The sequence below is a fragment of the Drosophila novamexicana genome, unplaced genomic scaffold, assembly GCF_003285875.2.
Source record: "Drosophila novamexicana strain 15010-1031.04,08,12 unplaced genomic scaffold, DnovRS2.1 tig00000008-arrow-pilon, whole genome shotgun sequence".
Taxonomy (NCBI): Eukaryota; Metazoa; Arthropoda; class Insecta; order Diptera; family Drosophilidae; genus Drosophila; species Drosophila novamexicana.
Genome location: NW_020824765.1, coordinates 1394485 through 1415703, shown reverse-complemented (window position 1 = coordinate 1415703; position 21219 = coordinate 1394485). Strand labels below are relative to the sequence as shown.

At 40.6% G+C, this 21219-nt stretch overlaps 3 protein-coding genes across 6 annotated transcripts in view; 1 reads left to right on the top strand and 2 right to left on the bottom strand.

The window, feature by feature from the left end:
* Positions 1-728: 728 nt before the first annotated feature.
* On the bottom strand, positions 729-4231 carry LOC115763100 (far upstream element-binding protein 2). 2 transcript variants are annotated; one of them, XM_030705648.1, is made up of 7 exons: positions 3813-4231; positions 2597-3709; positions 2168-2332; positions 1600-2105; positions 1300-1543; positions 1007-1151; positions 729-958 (listed from the first exon to the last, which is right to left on the bottom strand). In XM_030705648.1, exons 1-7 carry the CDS (start codon positions 3888-3890, stop codon positions 762-764), a joined length of 2448 nt encoding a protein of 815 aa, XP_030561508.1. In that variant the 5' UTR covers positions 3891-4231; the 3' UTR covers positions 729-761. The 2 variants fall into 2 exon arrangements, with proteins under 2 accessions (XP_030561508.1, XP_030561435.1); XM_030705575.1 differs by having other exon boundaries at positions 729-1151; positions 3813-4230.
* A 488-nt stretch (positions 4232-4719) lies between these two features.
* On the top strand, positions 4720-5525 carry LOC115763248 (transmembrane protein 14 homolog). The gene is made up of 3 exons (XM_030705762.1): positions 4720-4818; positions 4881-4982; positions 5048-5525. The coding sequence occupies exons 2-3, from the start codon at positions 4907-4909 to the stop codon at positions 5305-5307; spliced, it is 336 nt and encodes a 111-aa protein (XP_030561622.1). The 5' UTR covers positions 4720-4818; positions 4881-4906; the 3' UTR covers positions 5308-5525.
* Positions 5526-6669: 1144 nt separating this feature from the next.
* Positions 6670-21219, bottom strand: part of LOC115762743 (venom metalloproteinase 3) — a 55028-nt gene continuing 40478 nt past the window's right edge. The window contains exons 8-15 of one of the 3 annotated variants that reach the window (XM_030705091.1): positions 14252-14394; positions 13997-14049; positions 11409-11535; positions 10891-11055; positions 10603-10834; positions 10433-10512; positions 9277-10139; positions 6670-6967 (exon numbers count right to left, since the gene is read on the bottom strand). In XM_030705091.1, coding sequence (XP_030560951.1) covers positions 6939-6967; positions 9277-10139; positions 10433-10512; positions 10603-10834; positions 10891-11055; positions 11409-11535; positions 13997-14049; positions 14252-14394 — 1692 coding nt within the window. In that variant the 3' untranslated portion in view covers positions 6670-6938. Of the gene's footprint in view, positions 6968-9276; positions 10140-10432; positions 10513-10602; positions 10835-10890; positions 11056-11408; positions 11536-12857; positions 12914-13996; positions 14050-14251; positions 14395-21219 lie in introns of all 3 variants that reach the window. The other 2 variants (XM_030705083.1, XM_030705099.1) reach the window with 2 other exon arrangements.

Sequence of the window (21219 nt, the reverse complement as noted above, 5' to 3'; positions counted from 1 at the left end):
CATACATAATTGTGAATCTATATATATATATATACATATATATATATGTTTTTGTATGCATATATATAAATAGCAATTTGTGTATTGTCCCAGAAGTTGTGTATCTGAACCTGGACAGCAACAGCATTATTTTCGTTAATCTCTCTTTTTTGTTGTCATAGAATTAATATTTCAGGCAAAGTCACTTAAAGTCTAAAGTAAAATTATAAGTAGAAAAGAAACCAATGTAATTGGCATATAATTAATATATATAATAAATTTACATTTTTGCAAAGCGCGACGCTTCAAGCTGCAAGTGTGCAAATTGATTGATTGACTGTTTGTTTGATTGATTGATTGATGGTTGTCTTGACTGTTGGAGCTCGTTGATATTCTTCTCGCTCAGCTGTTTGCGCTTCAATTAATTTTTGCTAATTTATTGGGGATAAAAGACATAGGATAGTAGAACAATTCAAATGATTCACTGCAAAGAGTTTTACGCATGGTAAACAAGATTTCGTTAGGTTTTCATACATAGTTAAAAGGTATTTAAATACATAAGTAAGTATATTGTAATAATACAAAAATTCACAAAGTATGGATCAAAATATAAACAGGCAAGAGAAAGAAAGCAAAGCAAAAAGCAAATATAATCAAGGAAATTCAAGGCAGCAAAGGCAGCAACACGTAGTCTACCTGCATATTCAAATATGTCTCGACATACTTTCGAGTCGAGTTCGAGTACTCACCATTTCAAGGCACCCGCATCTGTTTCAGTCCCCTCAATGTTTGTCGTTTTTATGTGATTTCTGCTGCTGCTGACCCGGTCCGCCGGCAGGGCCGCTTGGATAGCCGCCATAGGCACCGCCCGGATAGCCGCCTGGATATCCAGCTGGTGGGCCTCCGCCCTGACCACCTCCACCGCCAGCTCCGCCGCCCTGGGGCTGTGGCGCCCCTTGCGGATGACTCGCAGCAGCCGCTGCAGCATAATACTGTGAATATTGTGCATATTGGCTAGGAGTCATACCTTGGGCATAGCCACCGGCCGCTGCAGCGGCGGCTGCTGCTGCAGCTGCCGCAGCTGCTGCATTGGGCTGTTGTTGGTTTGGATTTGGACCGCCTTGATTCGGATTGGGCGCATTATTGTTGCCGCCAGCGCCGGCTCCGTTTTGCTGCAGACGCCATTATTAATATAAATTAATTTATAAGTTAAAATTAAATGCTATCATTAATGAAGTTGCAATTACTACACTTAAATTAGTGGCTTAAGCATTACAAATTCCGCAATATATTACGCATAGTTTGGAGAATTTTTCTTACCTTAGTCTTGAGAGTCTTTTCAATAGCTTCTGCCTCCTCGATCTTGCCCACACTGCGATAATATTCTGCCCACTGTGCGCTGTAATCGGCACCACTGCCACCACTTTGTTGTTGTTGTTGCTGCTGCTGCTGGGGTTGCTGCTGTTGTTGTGGAGCCTGCTGACTGGGGCCTGGAGCGCTGGCCGCCAGCTTAGCCTTCATCTGCTGTTCAATCATCTCTGCCTCGCGATGGCAGCCAATTTGCCTGTAATTCCAAGGTTTTGTTGGTATAGGTATGGGCATGAGCTCTTGACAACTTACTTGTAGTACTCAATCCACTGAGCTGAGTAATCTTGACCGCCTGCACCAGCAGCGGCACCTGCCTGGCCCTGCCCTGCTGCCATAGCCATTTGTTGCTGTTGTTGGGCAGCGGCTGGATCCCAGCCGCCCTGTTGTCCATATGCGCCCCAAGGTTGCTGCTGTTGTTGCTGGTAAGCAGCTGCCGCGGCTGCGTTGGGGTCGCCACCCTGCATCTGGTTGCCGCCGTAACCGCCGGGCTGTTGATTGTGATGGGCATTGTTGGCGCCACCGCCACCACCAGCACCTCCACCTCCGCCGCCGCTAATGGGCTTCCGCGACAGCACCGTCAACTCCATGTTGATCTTTTCGGATATCATTTGACGTGCAGCCTCCACCTGATCGGTGGTGCCCTTGGACTTGAAGAGCTTCTCGTTGGGCGGATTGCTGGCATTGCGATCCATTTCTGTGTGGGCCCCTGACTGCTGATTGATGAGCTTAATAGTCTCGCCACCGCGTCCAATGACAATCTACCAATACAAGAAGTTCATCAAATAGCGTTCACTGGATGCATATAAATTTTGTAACTTACGCCGCATTTAGAGGCGGGCACCAGAAACGTAATCTCTTCGCGACCGCCCTGCGCATGATTCACGCCGTACCCATAGCCATAATTGGAATTGTTTGAATCACCACCACCTTGGCTGCCGCCGCCGCCGCCTCCTCCATTGCCATTGCGATTCATTCCGTTGCGTTGCTGTGGATTAAACATGCAAGTGTTATTACCTGAATATACTTGAGAAAAGCGATAAACTAAAAAAGCCATAAGTTATCGGAGTGTGAAACTTTAAATTCGGACCTATTTAATTTATATTTCGTGCTTCAGTTTCATACCACGATATACTATAGCTTCATATGTCAAGTCTCTACAAAACAGCCAGCTAGATTGGATGGTAATATGTATGTTTCCCATGCTCAGGATCAGTAGTGAATGCGTATATTGATTTGGGTTGCTTCTTACCATCACATTCTCGATAAGGCCATCAATGGTGCGCTTGGCATCCTCCACCTGTTGGCGCGTGCCCTGGATGACGCAGCGCCGATCTCCCATCTCATCGTTTTTGCCTTGGATGAACTGCAGCTTGCAGCCGCATTCAGTTTGAATTTTACGTATCATATCGCCGCCCTTTCCAATGACCACGCCCACAGCTATTTTGGGCACAAAGACCTCTACGCTTTCGCCGCCGCTGCCATTGTTAAAGTTATTGAAGCTTTGGTCGGAGCCACCGCCACCAGTGCCACCACCACTACGTCCGCCCTGCTGCTGCTGAGCCAGTGCATCCTTTTGGGCGATCAGATCTAAGACCATTTGCTTAGCGTGCTCGACCTTTTGTGGTACCCCGGAAATGCGAAGTGGCTTGATAACTTCCTGATTGGGACCATCCTGAATGATGATCATGCGGGCGCCGGTTTTTTCCTGCAGCTGCTTAATAGTATCGCCGCCCTTGCCAATGACCAGACCCACCTTTGCGCCAGGAATCATAATCTCCTGGTACGGCGGATAGCCCCCGGGACCCGGCGGCGGCATATTAATGGTTAATAGCACCTCACAGGTACCATTGCCGCCACCGCCGTTTCGATTGACCATCTGCTGCAGCATTTCGCGTCCTTTTGTGCAGCTCTCGCGTGTACCGCGCAATGTTATAACCCGCTCTTGATCCTGCATCAGTTCAAGTTTAGCACCGGACTCAGCTTCCAGGTGACTAAGCGTATCGCTGCCGCTGCGTCCCACAAATGCGCTAACTATGCTCTCGGGTATGCGCACCTGCTCCTCACAGGTGGACGCCGGCCAGGCGGCCAAACGCGCTGCAACAGCGGCTGCCTGCGCAATGGCTTGGGTCATATTGGCGCCACTGCCACCACCACCGCCACCGCTGCCACTGCTCATGTTCGAGTTATTTTGGCCGTAGTCAGGACTGCCAAATGAACGTTTGCAGTCTGGTCCGCTATCGCCGTCGTCGTTATGTCGCTTGAAGTTGTTGGTGCTGCCTCCGCCTGCGGATGGGCCACTAGTGTCGCCTCCACCACCTCCCTGTGACTGCTGCTGCTGACTTGGTTGTATCTTTGCAGCAATCTGCTCAAATACAACAATAGAACAGTTACTTTTATCGTTAATGGCGCCTTTTTCCGATTCGGCCGTACAAACAGCTCCTAGGCAATGCTTTGCTTCTTCTTACCTGCTTGGCACGTTGTATGGCAGCTGCCAAAGCCTGCGATTGACTTAAACTCGCCTGCTGCGTCTGAAAGTCACTCATGTTTGCAAATATTTCCGTCCCAAGTGCTTTTCGGCTGCTTCTGTTAGTCTTTTTAGTCTAAATGAACAGTCCACGCCCCGTTATTTTCGCAAAAACGCCGACGCAAGCTGACGACGTGCAACTTGAAAATTCAATAACGAAATGCACTGGAAACCGGAAAAGGCGTGTTTTCACTTAATTTCTTTAAAATTTTACGTCGCGTTGAATATTTCTTACAAAACACCAGCGCAAACCTTTGGCTAATTTTTTGGACTAACAATTATTACTATTGCTTCAGCTTTCTTGGTTTTTTTCGGTGAAAATTATGCGCCCCAAAATGCGTACATAGGGATGCTTAGTTTCCAACACTTTTTGATATGTTTTCCAGCACTGCACGGCAATGTGGCTGCAATAATATCGATAACTATTATGTGTACATCGCTGTTTTGATTAAAAACACCAATGGAAATCTAGTATTTGTAAGAAAAAACGTAACTAAATCATCACATGTGTTACAAATTTTAAATAAAAACTGTGATATTTTTATAAACAAAACTTTTTTTGCCATCCCTAAAAATGTCTTAAAATGATCGCATGCTTACCGATATTCATAGCTAAATACATCGCATATGAGTCGATATAAGTTTATGACACAGCAGATTAATTTACTGCATAAATGGACATGGGCTATTTGTATACATCTCGCTTGAGATTGCTTACAATTTTTAATTTCCAAATACTATAATACATTAAGCTAAGAATTAAAATAGTTCATTTGAACTGAATGAACGAGAATAAAGTGTTCACTTTAGCGATTTGCTCAAGCGAACAACTCTACCTTATTCCCAGTATTTTCGTTCCCATTGTTTTGCTGCAACTATTACAGGTTTCTGTAACAAAAACAGCTGAACTTGGTTCGCTCAAGCAAAGTACTTTACATATTCCAAAAGTGAGCTTATAATAAACATAAGTAACTAATTCTGCATATTACTAAACAACCTTATAATTCAGAAGCGTGGAACATAAACAAAAATAAAATGCCCGTTGACTGGTTTGGTTATGTATACGCTGCCACAGTTGCCGCTGGCGGAATTATGGGCTATGCAAAGGCTGGTGAGTTGCGAGTTAATAAGACTTAACATTGTGCAATTAACTAAAACATCAATTCTGCCAACCAGGTTCTATACCATCGCTCGGAGCGGGCGTTGCTTTCGGCGCATTGCTTGGCTATGGCGCCCACTTAAACTCGCAGGATCCACCACGCCCGCTGCTCCAGCTGGGCACATCGCTCTTCTTGGGCGGACTGATGGGTGTGCGCTGGAATCGGTCCGGCAAGCTAATGCCAGCTGGAATTGTGTGTGTGCTTTCTGTCGCAGCTCTGGTCAAGAACTTGGTCACATATAATCGTTACTTGCCAATGCCCACGAAGGGCGCCTAAACACAGAACAAGTCTGGATTGCTGCTGAGCTTGCCGAGAATTTTTTGTACAATTTTAATTTTAATGTGGTTTTTTTTTGCTGGATTTGAAACAAAATGTGAATGGTGTATGGGACTTATGTACAAGTAAGAGATGTCAAGCTGAGCTACTCGACTAGCAGATACCCTGTAGCTTTTAAATTGTTCTATACAATTAATAAAGTTTGTACTTAAACTCTATTTCTACTCTATATATGCATACTGCATTATATTCCTTTATGGATATTTATTAGATATAATGTTCTCTTATGATATAAAATGTATAGGATAGGAAGATTTTCTCGTGCTAAACTACCTCTGCGAAATATTTAAAGGGTATAGCTGCGATAAGATAGAGTAAGCTTCTGCCAACAGTTTGTTAATGCGTAGCATGTTTTTGTTCGTTTAATAACATTCTTTGAATCATAGCACAATATTTAAAAAACATCTGTAAAAACTAAAACAATAGCAGAATATTTAATAATTTTTTGAATGATTTGAACCGGCGAATCCGCTTGCTAGTTCGACACTCAAACATCAAAGGCACTCGTCTCGTGCAAGCTTTGACCTCCTTGATCCATCAAGATGAGGTCAAGTTCTTTAAAGAGCACCAAAATTGGAGCCTTTATTCAAATTAAGATTCTGGGATCTTTCTTGAAGGTTTGGCAGCTGTTCCTTTACCATATTCTAGAGCCTTCAACTATACTCAAAATAATCTCCGATTCCAGGTCTTCGAGAAAGGGTTTCATATTTGCGTATGCTTCGTCTAAACTATATATATATATATTTATGTATATGTATGTATTTATTTTCATATATAGATTTCTTAAATTACATTTCTGTTTGTGTGTATGCGTGTGATAAATGTACAGTTTCACTTTATATGATTTCCAGTTGTTTACATCTAGAACTTAGGCATTATTATTAAACTACTTGATGCTTATATAAGGTAATGCAATTTTAAAAATGTTTGATCGCATTAACAATGCACAACTTTTCTACATTTAAATACAACAATGTATGGGATTGTAAGTTTTCTAGTAGGCAAAGTGCGGCTAGGTAAGTTACGAATTTGTTCAGGTTTTCATCAATTTTCTAAAAAAGATAAATATTGTTAGTTAAGTATACAAATTATCTTTTATCACAATGGAAAATTGGAAATCTTTAGGAATAATTTATCAAATCGTTTGTTTTTCTTTTAAATACAAAAATGAATGCGTATGTATGAATTTTTTACAAAAACAAATATTATATACAAAACATTATACTGTTTTTTTTCTTTTTTTTTTTTAATTAAATTATACATAACATAATATATGTTTTGTTCATGCTTTTCTTTTCTTTTCTTTTTTTTTGCCACATACTGGTGTTTGCAATTATACAAAAAATGTTCACTTAGTTGGGTGCGTTGTTTTTTAACAGGAAATATTTTAAATTAGTTGCAGCTAAAACTAAAAACAAATCAATAGTAATCATAATATTAATAAAAATAAAAAATTCTATCTAAAAACACGATTTGCTGCAAACTGCAAACAAGTATTTGTTAAAATTTTAATGGCAATAACCAAACCGACGTGTGCCAATTCCAAACGTTCATCCGGAGGTGGCAGTGCTCTAAAACGGAAACAGCTTCCAGTTAACCACTAGGAGAGGGAGAGAGAGGCCGCAAGAAAACGAAACAGAAGATAACTAAATTAATAAAATGTGTAATCAAAGTGAACTGCATAAATGTTAGGCGTGCAAATATGACAAATGTTTGCAGTTTTTGGTTTAATGGTCTGAAAAGTATTTGCCGACGCCGCCAGACGCCGCCAGACGCCTTTGCGGGTGTGTACTGTATGTGCCACCATATTTAATTTAACCGTTAAGTTTTGTTCCACATTCCATGCGTTTCCAAGAGCCAAATTGTTTTTTTTGTTTGTTTTCGAATTTGCTTTTCTTTATATTGTTGCGATTGTTGATTTTAGTATGCAAAATGCGTTTTGTTTATTGTTTAGTTCATTTTACGCCATGCCATTTGAAAATTTTCCAAAGAGTTGAATCAAATAGATAACTTAATTTCTATGCTTTTATAAGTTCCGAATTCCTGTTGATGCGTGTATATGTTTTATAATTTGTGTGTGTGTGTGTGCGCGTGTGGGTGTATGTGGGTGGAAAAAGTGTGTGTTTTTGTGTGAATTACCAATTTGTTTCTGCATTGGTTTGTAATATGTATGTAAACTATGTAATTTGGAGAGACAGAGCCAGAGAGAGCATTAGAAATTTGAAGATCGAGATAGCAGCAGTTGAATGGTTTGTATCAGCGATGAGTTTCGAGTTTTGATAGCGAATGAAAAATATCTGGGCATATGTGAAAAGCCTTAATGAAAATTCCATGAAGATGTCAAAAATAGCGCGCGAGCTAATGCATATTATGGATGCTAAATTTCAGGCATCTGATCAATTTGTTTTTTTTAAGTAATCTTGATACTTTTGGCATAATCAAAATAAGTTTTTTTTATAAATTATTACAAGAAATAATACTGTAATTGTTCATGCTAAGAGCTACGTTTCAAGCACTACTTTGCGGGCCACTACTAAGCGGCCCATACTACTTTTTTAATGTATATTTATTTTCTTAAAATGTGCTAATAAGTAAAAGGGATCAAATGCCATATGGTCGAGTATGCAGTCATGCGCCAAATGCTTAATATAGGTTCGATATTACAACTAAATGGCCAATTACGAATGCGTATTGGTAACTGTAAGCCGCAATAACCGATTATATATGTCTAAAGTATAGCAGGCAGCAAATACCACTAGGTTTTAGGATATGTTCCATTTTCATTGTTTTTTGAAGTTTTTAGCGAAGCTTTTTAGACTACGAATAAACTGTTGGGTTGCTTGTGTTGTTCTTACCGCACGAAGTAGCAAAACACACGAATCGATTTTGAGAGACCGTCGAGAGGACAATTTTGTATCTGTTTGCATGTGTGCGTGTAACTGTACGTCTGTGTGTGTGAGTGTGTGTGTTGTGTGTGTGTGTGTGTATCAGAGGTATGCAGAGGCGTTACAGTTACGACTGGTTCGTTGGCAGTGTTGGACAGTTGTTTAGTAGTAGATTTGGCAGTGTTGCCGCCAATTTTGATGCTCCTGTTATGAGGCCTTTTTCCGCTCTACATGACTCGTGTGCGGCGTATCAGTTTTTGTGTTTTGATTTTGGGTTTTTTGTTGGTGCCATTTGATGACTGTTGTTGGGGTTGTTGTTGTTGTTGTTGTATGGCTGTATTTGATGTTGTTGTTGTTGTTGCTGTTATTGTTGTTGTACTTGGTTCATTGTCCAACACCGTTGGCAAATTGTTGGTATTGTCGCCAATGTAATTTGTCGCATATGCGGGCGATGTCAATTGTTGTTGTTGTTGTTGATGTTGATGTTGTTGCAGCTGTTGCTGACTATAGTTATGACTATTGCTACTAATTTTATTACTACTATTTTTGTATGTTATAATACTACTGCGATTTAGCGTACGTTTTAGAAATGGGCTGGCATCAAAGTTTTGTTGTTGCTGTTGCTGTTGTCTTTGTTGCTGTTGTTGCTGTTGTTGTTGTTGTTGTTGTTGTTGCTGTTGTTGCTGTTGTTGTGTGCTGCCCGCTTTTGTTGCTGATGAGCTTACGGATGTGGACACCGAGGTGGTGGTGGCTGTCACTGCACCATCCAGTGTTGGTAAATGCAGTGCTTGGAATTTCTTAAAGTATGCATCGATTATCGATGATGTTGTTTTCGATTTTGTAGTGCTTGTTGTTGGCGTTGGCGTTGCTTTGGCAGCTGTTGTTGCGGCTGATGCTGTGCTTGTCGTTGTTGTTGGTTTTGCCAATTGTTGTTTTTGTTGTTCTTGTTGTAGTTGTTGTTCTTGTTTTTGCTGTTGCAGTGTTGTCAAGTGTCTTGGTTGCTGTTGTTGTATGTGAAACTTACGTTTTTGCCGCTCAATCGCTTCATTGATCTCAATGCCGGCATTGTCATCATTTTCATCATCAGCCAGTTGTTGTCGCTTGTTGCTTTCCTCGCTGTTGTTGCTGTTGCTGTTGCTGTGGTTGTTGTTGCTGTTGCTGTTGCCATTGTTGTTGCTGTTGGTGGTGGCACTATAATTTGTAATTTGTTTTTGTACCAAGGGAATTGAGAAATGTTCATTGGACGATTGTTGTTGTGGTTCTTGTTGCTTATGTGTCGTTTTTACTTGTTGTTGTTGTTGTGTTTGTCTCAAGTGTAAATAGTATACGATATGTTTTCGTAGTTCATTTGTATAAATTTGAAATAGATTCGGTGTTTGTGTTGTTGTTGAGAGTTTTGTTGTTGTTGGTGGAGGTGTTGTTGTTGATGTGTGTGACGCACTGCTGCTGCTGCTGCTGCTGCTGCTGCTGAAGCTTCTGCTGGTGTGTGTTTTGACCATAACTCCACCATTTTGTAGCCAATGAGCTTCCGCATTGAGCAATGCGAAGTTTTCAGGACTCTCAGTGGTGTACAGTCGGCGCAAATACTCAAAGGATTTGTTACGCCCAGTCTCTGTAGTCCTTGTCAATGTTCTTGCAGTTGTTGTTGTTGTTGTTGTTGTTTTTGTCGCTGTCAAATTGCCAACGGCAGCCGCAGCAGCTGCAGCGGCAGAGCTTTGCTGTATGTTATTGTCCTCCTGCTCCTCACTACTACCGATGCCCTCGGCCTGGTCATCTTGCTCTTCATTATCGCTTGGAGTCTCATCTTCTTGGGATTCGATTTCTTCACTACTGTTTTCAACGTCTTCTGCCGATTGGCTGTTTGCATCGTTTGTCTGGCTGATTTTACTAATGTGTTGTTGTGTTTTTTGTTGTTTGGCATTTGTTGTTTGTTTGTTTGTGATTAATATTTTGATTTTATTGTTGTTGTGTTGTTGTGGGTGTGGTTGTAGGTTGTGGATTGTTGTTGTAGTTGTTGTTGATATTTGTAAAGGTGTAAAAGGTTTGCATATTAAATTATGATTTTTGTGTGTTTTTCTTTGTACTCAAAATACATAGTTTCGTATTAAAAATCATAAATCAAACTCTAAACTTATACAACCAACTACGAAAGATTGTCTTTAAGTGAAAATCGTACTTACTTGTATACTAAACGGTAATTGTTTCCATAGTCTGGTATTATGTTGGACGGCAGTGGGGTGCAACGACCATCCAGACAGTGCTAAGGTGTGAGATTAAGAACAGCAAAGAGCTCAGTTTATGTGCTACCCATGGGGAGGCAGAAGTTGAGTCGTTCTTTTCGCATACTTACGTAACCATTACCACATGCGGAACCCTCCGCTGCTGGCCTGTAGGCAACACAGTAGCCCGTCTGTGCATCAAAGCAGAAGAGCTGGGCGCAGACACGCTCGTCCTTGAAGCAGGCGTAGGTGCCGCGATCTCGCCGGCACTGCGCATCCAGGGAGAGCAGTGTACCAGGCAGAGACCTACCCAAAGCGCTGTCCTCATGCGGTGCATTGTGCAGGCAGGTGGCGGTATCCCCACTGTGAATGCAGATTGGATGCAGGACTTCAAAGAAGGCTAACGGCATATAACTCACTTGAGGAAGTGGTGGAAGCTCTGCACGGTGCAGGCGGACCAGCGGAAGCCGCGCTCCGTATGACGCAAGTCGGACATTATGTAGCCATCCTCCCAGCGGCAGCGCTGTGCACCCGGTCCGCCCAGATAGCTGGGCGGTGGCGAGCCGTCGTGCACGGCTCCCAATCTGCAAGCAAGGGGAGAGTATTTCAGGCTTTGAGACTGGCCATTTGATTGAGTTGCGGGAAAATCGACAAAATGTTAATTGACTAATTGCACGCCGAATGATGTCAAACGGAAATGCAAAACACGTTTTCAACTCCAGTTGCCAACTCGTTGCGGTCATGCGCCGGAAATTGATGCTGTTTTCTTTTTCTTTTTTTTTTTGATATGTCTAATGGACTTGGCGTTAAATAGAGTGGAAGTAGAGTGCCAAAACATCCAAGCCAAAACGATAAGCAGTTCCGTTTGACAACTGACACTGGAACCGTGGCCAAAACTAGCCCTCTGACTGGGCCTACCTGTTACTTGGGTACTTACAAGTGCCCCACCTCGTGGGCAGCCACAATGATGCCGCTGAAGCCGCCGGTGTCCTCGATGATGGCTACGCTGTTCACCTTCTCCAGCCGCTTGTTAACCACGCAGGCGCCGCCAACATAGGCAAAGCCTGTGGGCCATATGCATATGGCGAAAATTAGAAAATTATTTGGGCAATTAGCTTGGTCTGCCAACGGGAAGTTGACAATTTTTAGTTTAGCTAACGACTATTTGTTGTAGTCGCTACTTGTTGACGCAGTTATTAAATACAAAAATTAAAAGCCGCTTTAGGATTTTGCAATTGGTGTTTACTTTCAAAATTTCGATATGGCCTAAACGGCGTTTATTTTTCATATAATAACTGCCTTTGGAATAAACATATGTTTGTGTGTATACTCCATGTGTGCCATATTGCATGATTTAGGTTCATAATAGCTTTGATGATGTGAACAATCCACCAGTTAGGAGATATAGGTAATTAATACATAGTTAAAATTTAGTAACAATTGCCTTGAACAAAAACCAGTCAAGTCACAAGCCCAAGCCCAAAACCAAAACCAATATAAATATAGAGCATAAGCAAAATTATGTTAAACCTTAAAAGCCATATAAGAACCGGAAAACTATTGTAATGTTATTAATTTATTTTAAAATTTAATTATCTAGAACTTAACAAAATTTAATTAAATATAACTTCTTAGTAGACCCTAAATTGGTATACAGGCTATTTCAGTATTTGCAGCGGGATATTCACAAATAGCTAATCCGTATTTACATTTGGTATAGATTCCCGTAAAGTGAACGCAAAAAACTTATACAAATTGTAAGCTTAGAAATATATATCACAACAGATTCGTGCCCTAGGCATAAGTACACATACATACATATAGCACAGTGGTACGAAAACGTTTAAAGAACAGATAAAAATGAAGAAATCATTTCAAGCAAAAGACGCAGAATACATATGTACACATGCGTACATAAAGAAATATAGAAAGTAAGGTAAATTGTACAGTTTGAGGAGCATTGCCGAGCAGAGTCAGGCTTTGAGGTTATGTTTGCATTTAAGAGGCGCATGCGCACAGACTCCCTGCTCCTGCCGCAGAGTTGTTTATAGTTCTTGTTTGCTGTACAAAATCGCGTGCGACACAAAACACATAAATTAAATTCACGCAAAAAAGTGAATAGAGTAAGTAGAGAATACAAATATAGACACAAGTAAGAAGAATAAATAAGAGACAAAGAGACGTGCATGAAATTCAATTAAATTGGCTTGAGTTTAGATGATGGAGCGACGCTTTAGGTTCGGTTCGGCGGTTGCCGCCTTTAATGTTATTTTGCTTCTTTTTTTTTTTTCAAGTCAGCGTATTGGATATTTTCGCATTTATCTGTACATTGTCAGCGAACAAATTGTGGTAGTTGCTGTAGTTGTTGTTGTTATTATATTTTTACCTGCGGTACCGCGATTACATTCACCAAATGCGGAGGTGCGACGGCACATATCAAGTCTGCGGGCGAAAATGTTTCAAAATGCGTAGATTTGAGTATGGATTCGATTTCGTTGCTTCGTTTCTTAGATACATATGTGGAGCACTATGTACATAAATTAAATTGATAGTCTTTCTGGGGTCTTTTACGGGCGTACCCAATTGATGGGAACATGGCAGGCACGCCCAGAGAAACAGAGAAATATAGTTGGAGCAGCACAGCATAAGGTTTGAGAGCCAATTTGGGTTTTTTGTTGGGGTCACAAAGCGAATATATAAAAATACTTCAGAGTTGCGAAATAATCCGGTCGATAAAAAATATAAAAAAATATATATAAATATAGGCGGAAAATAATAGAGAGAAGAAAGGAAACATTTTTTCTAAAATAGTTACTAGCGAGTTCTATAAAATTGTCACAAATTAATTTCAATCATTTGCACAACCAAAACTAGGATACGAATGGATTCATTATTAAATACGATATTTTTTGTATAGAGTAACAAACTTTAGTAGATTTAGTTGCAACTGCTTCAGTTGAGGAATTAGGTCTTAAAATTAGGACAACATCTTGACCAAATAATATATGTGTTTAAGATAACTTTCAATGTCACAATACAAATTAAAAACCGATATTAAACTTATGCATATATAAATTCAGCTACCCAAATGCAGCAACCGTAGAAGGCGTACTATGTATTTGTAACCGGTTATGGTTTATGACCAGCCCGCTCCTCAAATTAGATGAAATAGCGCCTCGAATTTAACTAAAATTCGTATCTTTTACTTGGATGTCGGAGTGTTTGTATGTGTGCGTGTGTGTTGTGTGTGTGTGTGTGTGTATGTGTAAATGTGTGTTTTTTAAAACCCACACGCATTATAAGGCAACTTTGTTAAGTGTTTTTTCTAGTGCAAATTACAAAAATGTAGCTACAAACTAGAAACTATTGTAACTAACAGCTCTGAGATGTTAAAAACCACATGACATTTGTTCGAGTGTTCATTTGTATGTGTGTGTGTGTGTGTGTGTTTGTGTGGTCTTTGGGTTTGATTTATCTTGTATGGTATTCAATATTTGTATTTTAGATTTTGATATATTCTTTTACCCGCTGTGCCTTTGGTGCAACGGCCGCCTTTACGCCTGCGACACATATCATACCTGCGCATAAGTAGACATTATATGGTATTTATGTTATATATTAGAATTTCAGATAGGATATAGTAGAGAGTAAATAGTGGAGAGCTTGATAGGAAAGGGGGAGCCCTGAAGTTGTGGCTGCTAACAAAACATTGCTGCTGCTGAATCTGCAAGAACACAAGAATACACCATAACAGGGTGTCCGGCCGCTGGGGCTACTCACTTGGTGATGGCAACGGCGATGTCGTAGACGGGCAGGCGACGTTCCCGGAACAGATACTTGCCCATGTCGGTTAGGGCGGCGGCGGAGTCAATAGCATCGCGGCCCACACGATTACGTTCCAAATAGGGCGTGGCATCGCGACCCTGCAAACGAAACAAGAAATGTGAAATGTTATGCTGGGTATCCGTGTGGCATTCATTTAAATCTAGTTAATTAAGTATATATATGTAAAATATTACATTGTCTGATTGAATGACTGATTGATCGATTGACAGTCCAAGCAGTAAAGGTTGAAATTGTAACTGTACGTTTGTTATGTTCTTATTGAAAATTCCATTCGCAAATATGTACAATTTGTGGAAACATTATGAAAATTGAAATTTTGTTTGCCAACCGATTGGCCTTTAAATTAATTAAATGAAAGAAATTGCATAAATCAATAGTTCCCGGACGACTTCACACTTTAGTAGAAAATGTCAACGATTAGGTCCACGTATTGGGCTTATTATGCAATCGGCTTAGCATTTGACAAGAGGCAACAAACAAATGGGAAATCACCAAATTTATGGCCCACTCAGCGCTAAATGTGTCCGACACTTTAGCGTAGGCAGGAGCAAAGTTGCAAGCGGTTTTGACTTGCCACAAGGGGGCAGTGGGTGCCGGGGGGACACTTTTAAATGGAGTATGGCGGAATCTGTAAGTCAAACGGAAACAAGTGAACGTGAAAAACGTGCCATGCCGTCTGCGATGAGGTTGATCTGATAAAATCAACAAGGCACAGTGGGCCCTTTTAGCCGAAAAGTAAGGTAAAAATCAAAATATTTAAAGCTGAAAATATATTTAGTTCCAAGGCGCAAATTTATTAAAATAGTTAAGCTTATTACATTTTGCAGGCAAAGCTAATCACTTTTTAAAATAATTAAAAAAAATAAGAAAAAATATAACAAATTAAATATGTAGTTTTGTATAATAGTTGCATATAGTTTTAGAAATAATAAATTGAATACCATTTAGAAACTTGATATTTGCATCGAAAGTAATATTGAGGTGTGACAGAAATGCCCGCAACACCCATTAATTTTTTATTTCATTCACAAGTTACGATTTTTGCAATGCAAAAAGTGAATAGAGCCCATTGTTAGGCGCGATGATGCCACTGCCACTGTGAATGGTAATGGAAATGGTGTCGCATGGTTTTCGGTTGTGGCAAGTGCCGACTCGCAAAGTCAAAGTCGTGTGGAGTATATTTTTTCAGGTCTCTCTGCCTCTTGTTAGACCATAAAACTAGTTGCAATTGTGCGTTATATAATTGATGTCTGCTGCTGCCGCAGTTGCAGTTGCATCTTAAGGCAGCTTTTTAACTCTCTCTCTCTCTTTGCGTTGCACATGCAACAATTATCGTGACTAAGGGGCGGTGTTTGTGTCTGTGTATCTGTGTGTTTGCTTGACGTGACAGCTACATAAATTATTATAACACAATTGTCAATCATGTCAGGCCCTAGGCTAATCAATATGTTAATACCTTGCCGTAATCTCATATAGAACCCGTTCGACAGGCCCCAAAGTGCAGGTGATAAAAGTAAGTTAAGTGTCACTGCTTTCAGAGATACGTAGCATTTCAGTCAGCTGGAGACTTTTGATTTGCAGTCATTTGCCAATTGAAGTTCGAAATGTATCTATAAGATACTTGGCTACATTGTGACTGCGCTTGGTCGTCGAGTGTCGCGCCAAGGCATTTGATATATGGCACCACTCACAACGTTCAGAATAACTGTATGGCTTTAAGATTGTTTATAATATGTGTATTATCGACATTTATGAACCGCAGTCAAAATAATCTATTATCCATATGAGCTATGCCTTAGCTATTTAGTGGATAAGGAAGTCAATGTTTGATCGAAATTTGATTTGGTTATCAAATTTGGCAATTGCTGCCACAGAGCAACAATCACAAAAGAAACATATTTAAATGCCGCCAAGTGGCATAGTTATGCGGTTGAATCTATTCTCGTTCTGCTCGACTTCGTCAAATTCGAGTAATTCTCACATTGGGCGACTTGGCAAACACACTAAATAATTGAAAATTCGACATATTGATCAATTGTTAGTGCGCGCACGTCTCCAAGTCAAGCTTGAAAATATTTGTTAATTTTCGGCTAAAAAAAAACGATCAAGAATTTTAAATGTTCCGACTGCGACCTTGGCTAACAGCTTTGGGAAAGGCAACGCTCGACTTCAATTGCTGCTGGGAATTACGGAATAGTACCAAATTATACTCCAAATTATACCTAACATCGGTTTAATTGTACAAGTGCAGCTTACGTGGTATTCAACAGCTGATAGACGCCTCTTACGCTGGGCATTCCAAACTTAAGTGGATGCGCATCTTTGATGGCCCAACGTTTGTGAGCACCTGAGGTGACCTGAGGGCCAACTATCTACTATTTGGTGGATTAGTATGTTGATTGCTTCGAGAAAATGTTTCAAAGCTTTGCTGCTGCATTGCAGTGTGAATCAAGGTGTAGGCAGCATTTAATCGGGGTCAATCGAAAATTATTAAATAATATAATCAGCGTAAATCAAAGTAGTTTTCTTTATTATAATTGAAAAGGGAATACCTCTCACGCGATCGATGTCAAAAAAGGGTATGATCGACTTGATGATATGCTTTACAATGTTCCTTAGTTCAAATAATATTCCACTAATACGACTCCCCTAACAACAATTAAGCAAAGTTTGGACTTGTATGTGGTAAATTTTCTTTATACTTTAATATATTTTGATTAAGCTCGTCTACGTCTAAAATATCAACAACATCGATTTACTATATGTTGCTATACGCTGTCATAGGAACAATCGTTTGGTAATTTAAATTACAAAAATGCTCACTAAAATTGGACTACTACTAAATAGATTTTCAACGTTGTTATGTTACCTTTATGTATTGGTTAATTCGATGAGATTAGCTTTGTTAACAGAATTGAAAAGAAATCATGCTGTCTATAAGTTTAAAAGTAAACACAAAAGGCCCCCGATGTAAAGAAACTTCAGTCTATTCTCCTCCAACGGACAGTTTAAGGAGACACACACAAGCGCTGATAGACACCCAATAGTTTGATGGACTACGGATGACCTGACCTATGGGAGTTACACAATGCAAGTTATGCTTGGAAAATGTCGCATTTTGCATATACAAAATATGTGAATATATATTTTACAGACTGTCCGATTAAAAAAGAGTCATTTGTCAAGTAATCTAATTTGTGTGAGCAGAAACAGAAATATTACACATACGATCCGTTGCGCGTTTTGGGGTGTCTCACATTAATAGCTTGGCCTGAACGAGTGCGAGTGCGAGTGCGAGTACGAGTAGTACCTAAAATGTAACCAGGCTGGCAACTGGGAGACCGGTTTGCCTTTCCCAAAAATGGATCTAGTTTTTATTTTGTTTTGTTTATTTTGCGGCTGCCTCAAAATGTTGCAATGTTCGCTTTGTGCGTAATTAAATGTAAAGTCTTGCGGCTCTTGGACTTAATATTTTAATTTAATTTACAGGGCGCATAAATCTTGGCAAAACTGTCAAAGCGACCGCTAGTTGCTTATATTTCTATAATTTCGAAACGCGCAACGAACTATGCAACTGGCTGCGAGTTCAACAACCCACCCACCCAACTCCAGAGCCAGAGCCAGACCCAGCATCAGTTCCAGCTCCGGCTCTGGCTCTAGCTCTGGCTCCGTTTCCAGCTCCAACTGCAACTCCTACTTCCACCGCAATGACATACGGTTTGACTCTTTGATAGCGGCTGCGCCCACACAGTCAGTGGGTTTTAGGAATGGAATTGGGCGACAGTCAGTGGCCACTTTCGGACACCACCCACGGCGCTGTCGCGTTCGGTTTATAATTTTATTTTGTATTTCGCCTTTGGGTCAGGCCTCTGGGGCATACTTTTCCTTTTGCGCTGTGGCTCCATTGCAATTTATGTATTTCTGGCACTTGCAGTTCCAGCTACTGGCTGTGGCGACAACTGCGACGACGATAAGCTCTTTGCTTTCCAGTTGCCGCTTTCGTGACATATGTCTATACCAGATGCATATTTTAGTATATACAATTTGCCCTGGGGCCAACACCTGGTCGAGGCCTGGCAGCTACTTGAATTTGAAACTTCGTTAGCAAGGAATTTGTTATGACATTCGCAAATATGAGCCTCAAAAATAATTCTCTGAGTGTGTCTGTGTGTGTATGTGTGCGTGTGTGTGTGTTATTTTTGGGTCTGGATCTGGTCTGGGTGTGGCAATATGCATTACTTGGCATTTCCGTGGCAATTGATAAATCCAAGCAGATAAGCCTGGCTGGAGATTGTTGATTGGCAGCCGCACATGTGCTCGACATAAGTCAGTCACGAAAAATTCTTAACTGAGCTCGAAATCAGATCAAATATGTGTTTACGAAATACTTTCTTCTGATTTTAATTCATTGACAATCTCGATTGCTGAAGGCCTCTCGAAAAGTTATAATACTTGACCCGAATGTTGAAAGGAGTTTATAGTTTAGCCTGATGGCCATTTATTTCATTTTATGCTCCATTGAGAAAATGTTCACATAAATTAATCAGTCGCTGACAAATAACCAGCAGAATTACTTAAGGCGGCGGAGTGCAAAATGTTTGTGTTGTTTAAATTTGCGCAATTAATCGATTCTTGCTGCAACAAAACGCTCAGACAAATAGAAAAATAAACGAAATCAAATAATAAATTATATTAAAAACATGAAACTGACAAAGCGCGTAACTCAAAATACTGGCAAGGCTGTGCAAATATATCTAAAGGCGTTCTGTGCTCAAAGACTGCAAATGAGAACCCCTCACCGCCCCCAATTGAAAGAGAGAGAGAAGGAGAGAGGGTGGGGGGAAAGAGAGAGAGACAACAATAAGTTGGCGCTTAAATGCTTTGGTGACTGCCAACCTAGTTTCCAGTTGCCAACTTAATAATGCATCAAACTTCAATTTATGGCTAAACTGAAATTCTAATCGAGTGCAGGCCAGTTAGTATACGGCTCTCAAATTACAATTTGCTGCTATATTAAATGTGCACACACGCACACACACGCATGTATGTGTGTATATACTGATTTACACTATTTTTGTTGTTGTTGTTGCCTGAATACAGCGACACGCACATAATAAATTGCGTATACGCAACGTTGCGCCGCCGCATTGAAAAATGTTTGTGGCGCAAGCGCAACGTTCGACACTTGTACAGCTGTCGGTTGTCGGCTGTCGCCTGGCTGTACGCATGGCGATATGTTGGCGATAGGCGGCTCGTTTCGCGGCGGCACGGGCGGGGTCGCGGCGGCTGACTGGGCAGGTGTAACTCAATTCTAACGGAAAGTTGCCCGCAATTAATTAAAATGTTAATTAAATGTCACAGATAAAAGTTCATTCGGTCGACTATGCTCAACGGTAGCCCAGCACAGCGTCAGCTGCCCACGCCAATTCATTTAATTATCGCATTCAGCCTTTCAGACAGTGTTGGCTTTATAAATCTGAAGCTACGACATATTATGATTGCCTACAGATGAAATGAAAACAGGAAAGAATAGATATTATCGTCACACCGAAAATTAACCACCCTGCAGGAGCGTTATCTAATAGGAAACGCGGAATTAGTTGTCGATATCTTGAAAAGAAAAAACATTCATTTCCCTGATGTTCATAGGAATAACTAATGAATAGTTAGTGTTGGGTAAAGATAAAAGCAAATAGTTATTCTTACAAGAACAAATTTTGTGAAAGGTAATTCCCATTGTTGTTATATGATATTAAGATTTGATCCGACCGACTCCGACTAGCTAGCCCAGAAACAGACAACAGACAAAAGGACATGCTCAGTCGATGCTGCTCTTAATCCAAATTGAGTATATATATATATAATTTAATCGGCTGGAAGTGTCTTTTTCTATGCGTTGCACATTTTATAACAAAACTAAATGACCCCTCAAAAGGGTATTAAAAGTACTGGCCAGATGATTAATAGAGCTGACCTGGAACTAGAGCTCCGCTTGCATCATACTTGCAACCATAAAGCTTTAGCTGGGAGAACATTAATTTGAAGTACTTTAAATTAATGGTTATTTGAGAAAGTTAGAAACATTTTGGGCAGCACAATTTGTTGTTGGGAAACCGGGCATATTAATTCCGAATTGAAACAGTTATCGCATGTTATACTTAATATGTCAAAAAAATTTATTATTGCTCGATATGATTGCTGCCGTATTCCTCTCCTCCCCCGCCCCCTCCGGCAAATGTAATGCGTGACTTTGTTTCAATTCCATTAAGCGGTTGCATATTTGCAAACAGACTTCATCGGCTTATCGGATATGCAATATCGTATAATTTGTAGCCCCTTTGCAAATTCTGAGTAATTACTTGGCCCCGACTCCGACTCTGAGTCGGAGCCGAAGTTGGAGCTCGAACATGCTACAATTTGGTGTCATAAATTCGCATTCGGATTTGTTGTTTATGGCTAGCGAAATATATTTCAACATTAATTAGCGACAGAAAAAAATGTGCTGCTCGCCAGCGTTTAGCGACGGATGCAGCCGGCGTATCTGTATCTGTCAGATACGTATATATGTATCTGTATTTGTGGGCTGGCTTTACGGCAGCGAAACAGAAGAGGAAGTCGCTGTATGAAATTGGGCAAAAATCTAAACATCAGCTAAGCTGCCGACGCGGCCCATTAAATTATATAACTGCGACCAACGCAGCAGCGACGACAACAACAACATTTTGCAGAGTCGACTGCTGCATTATTTATGCTGTCTAAAACAATTTTTTTGTTAACGTGTGTGTCGCGTCGGCCACAACCAATTGACGTACTTAGGGTAAGCCGTGGACGTGTGGGCCGCTGCCTGATGCAACTGAGAGCGCAATCAGTTTGCGGCGGTGCAGGTGGCAGAGCCATGGAAA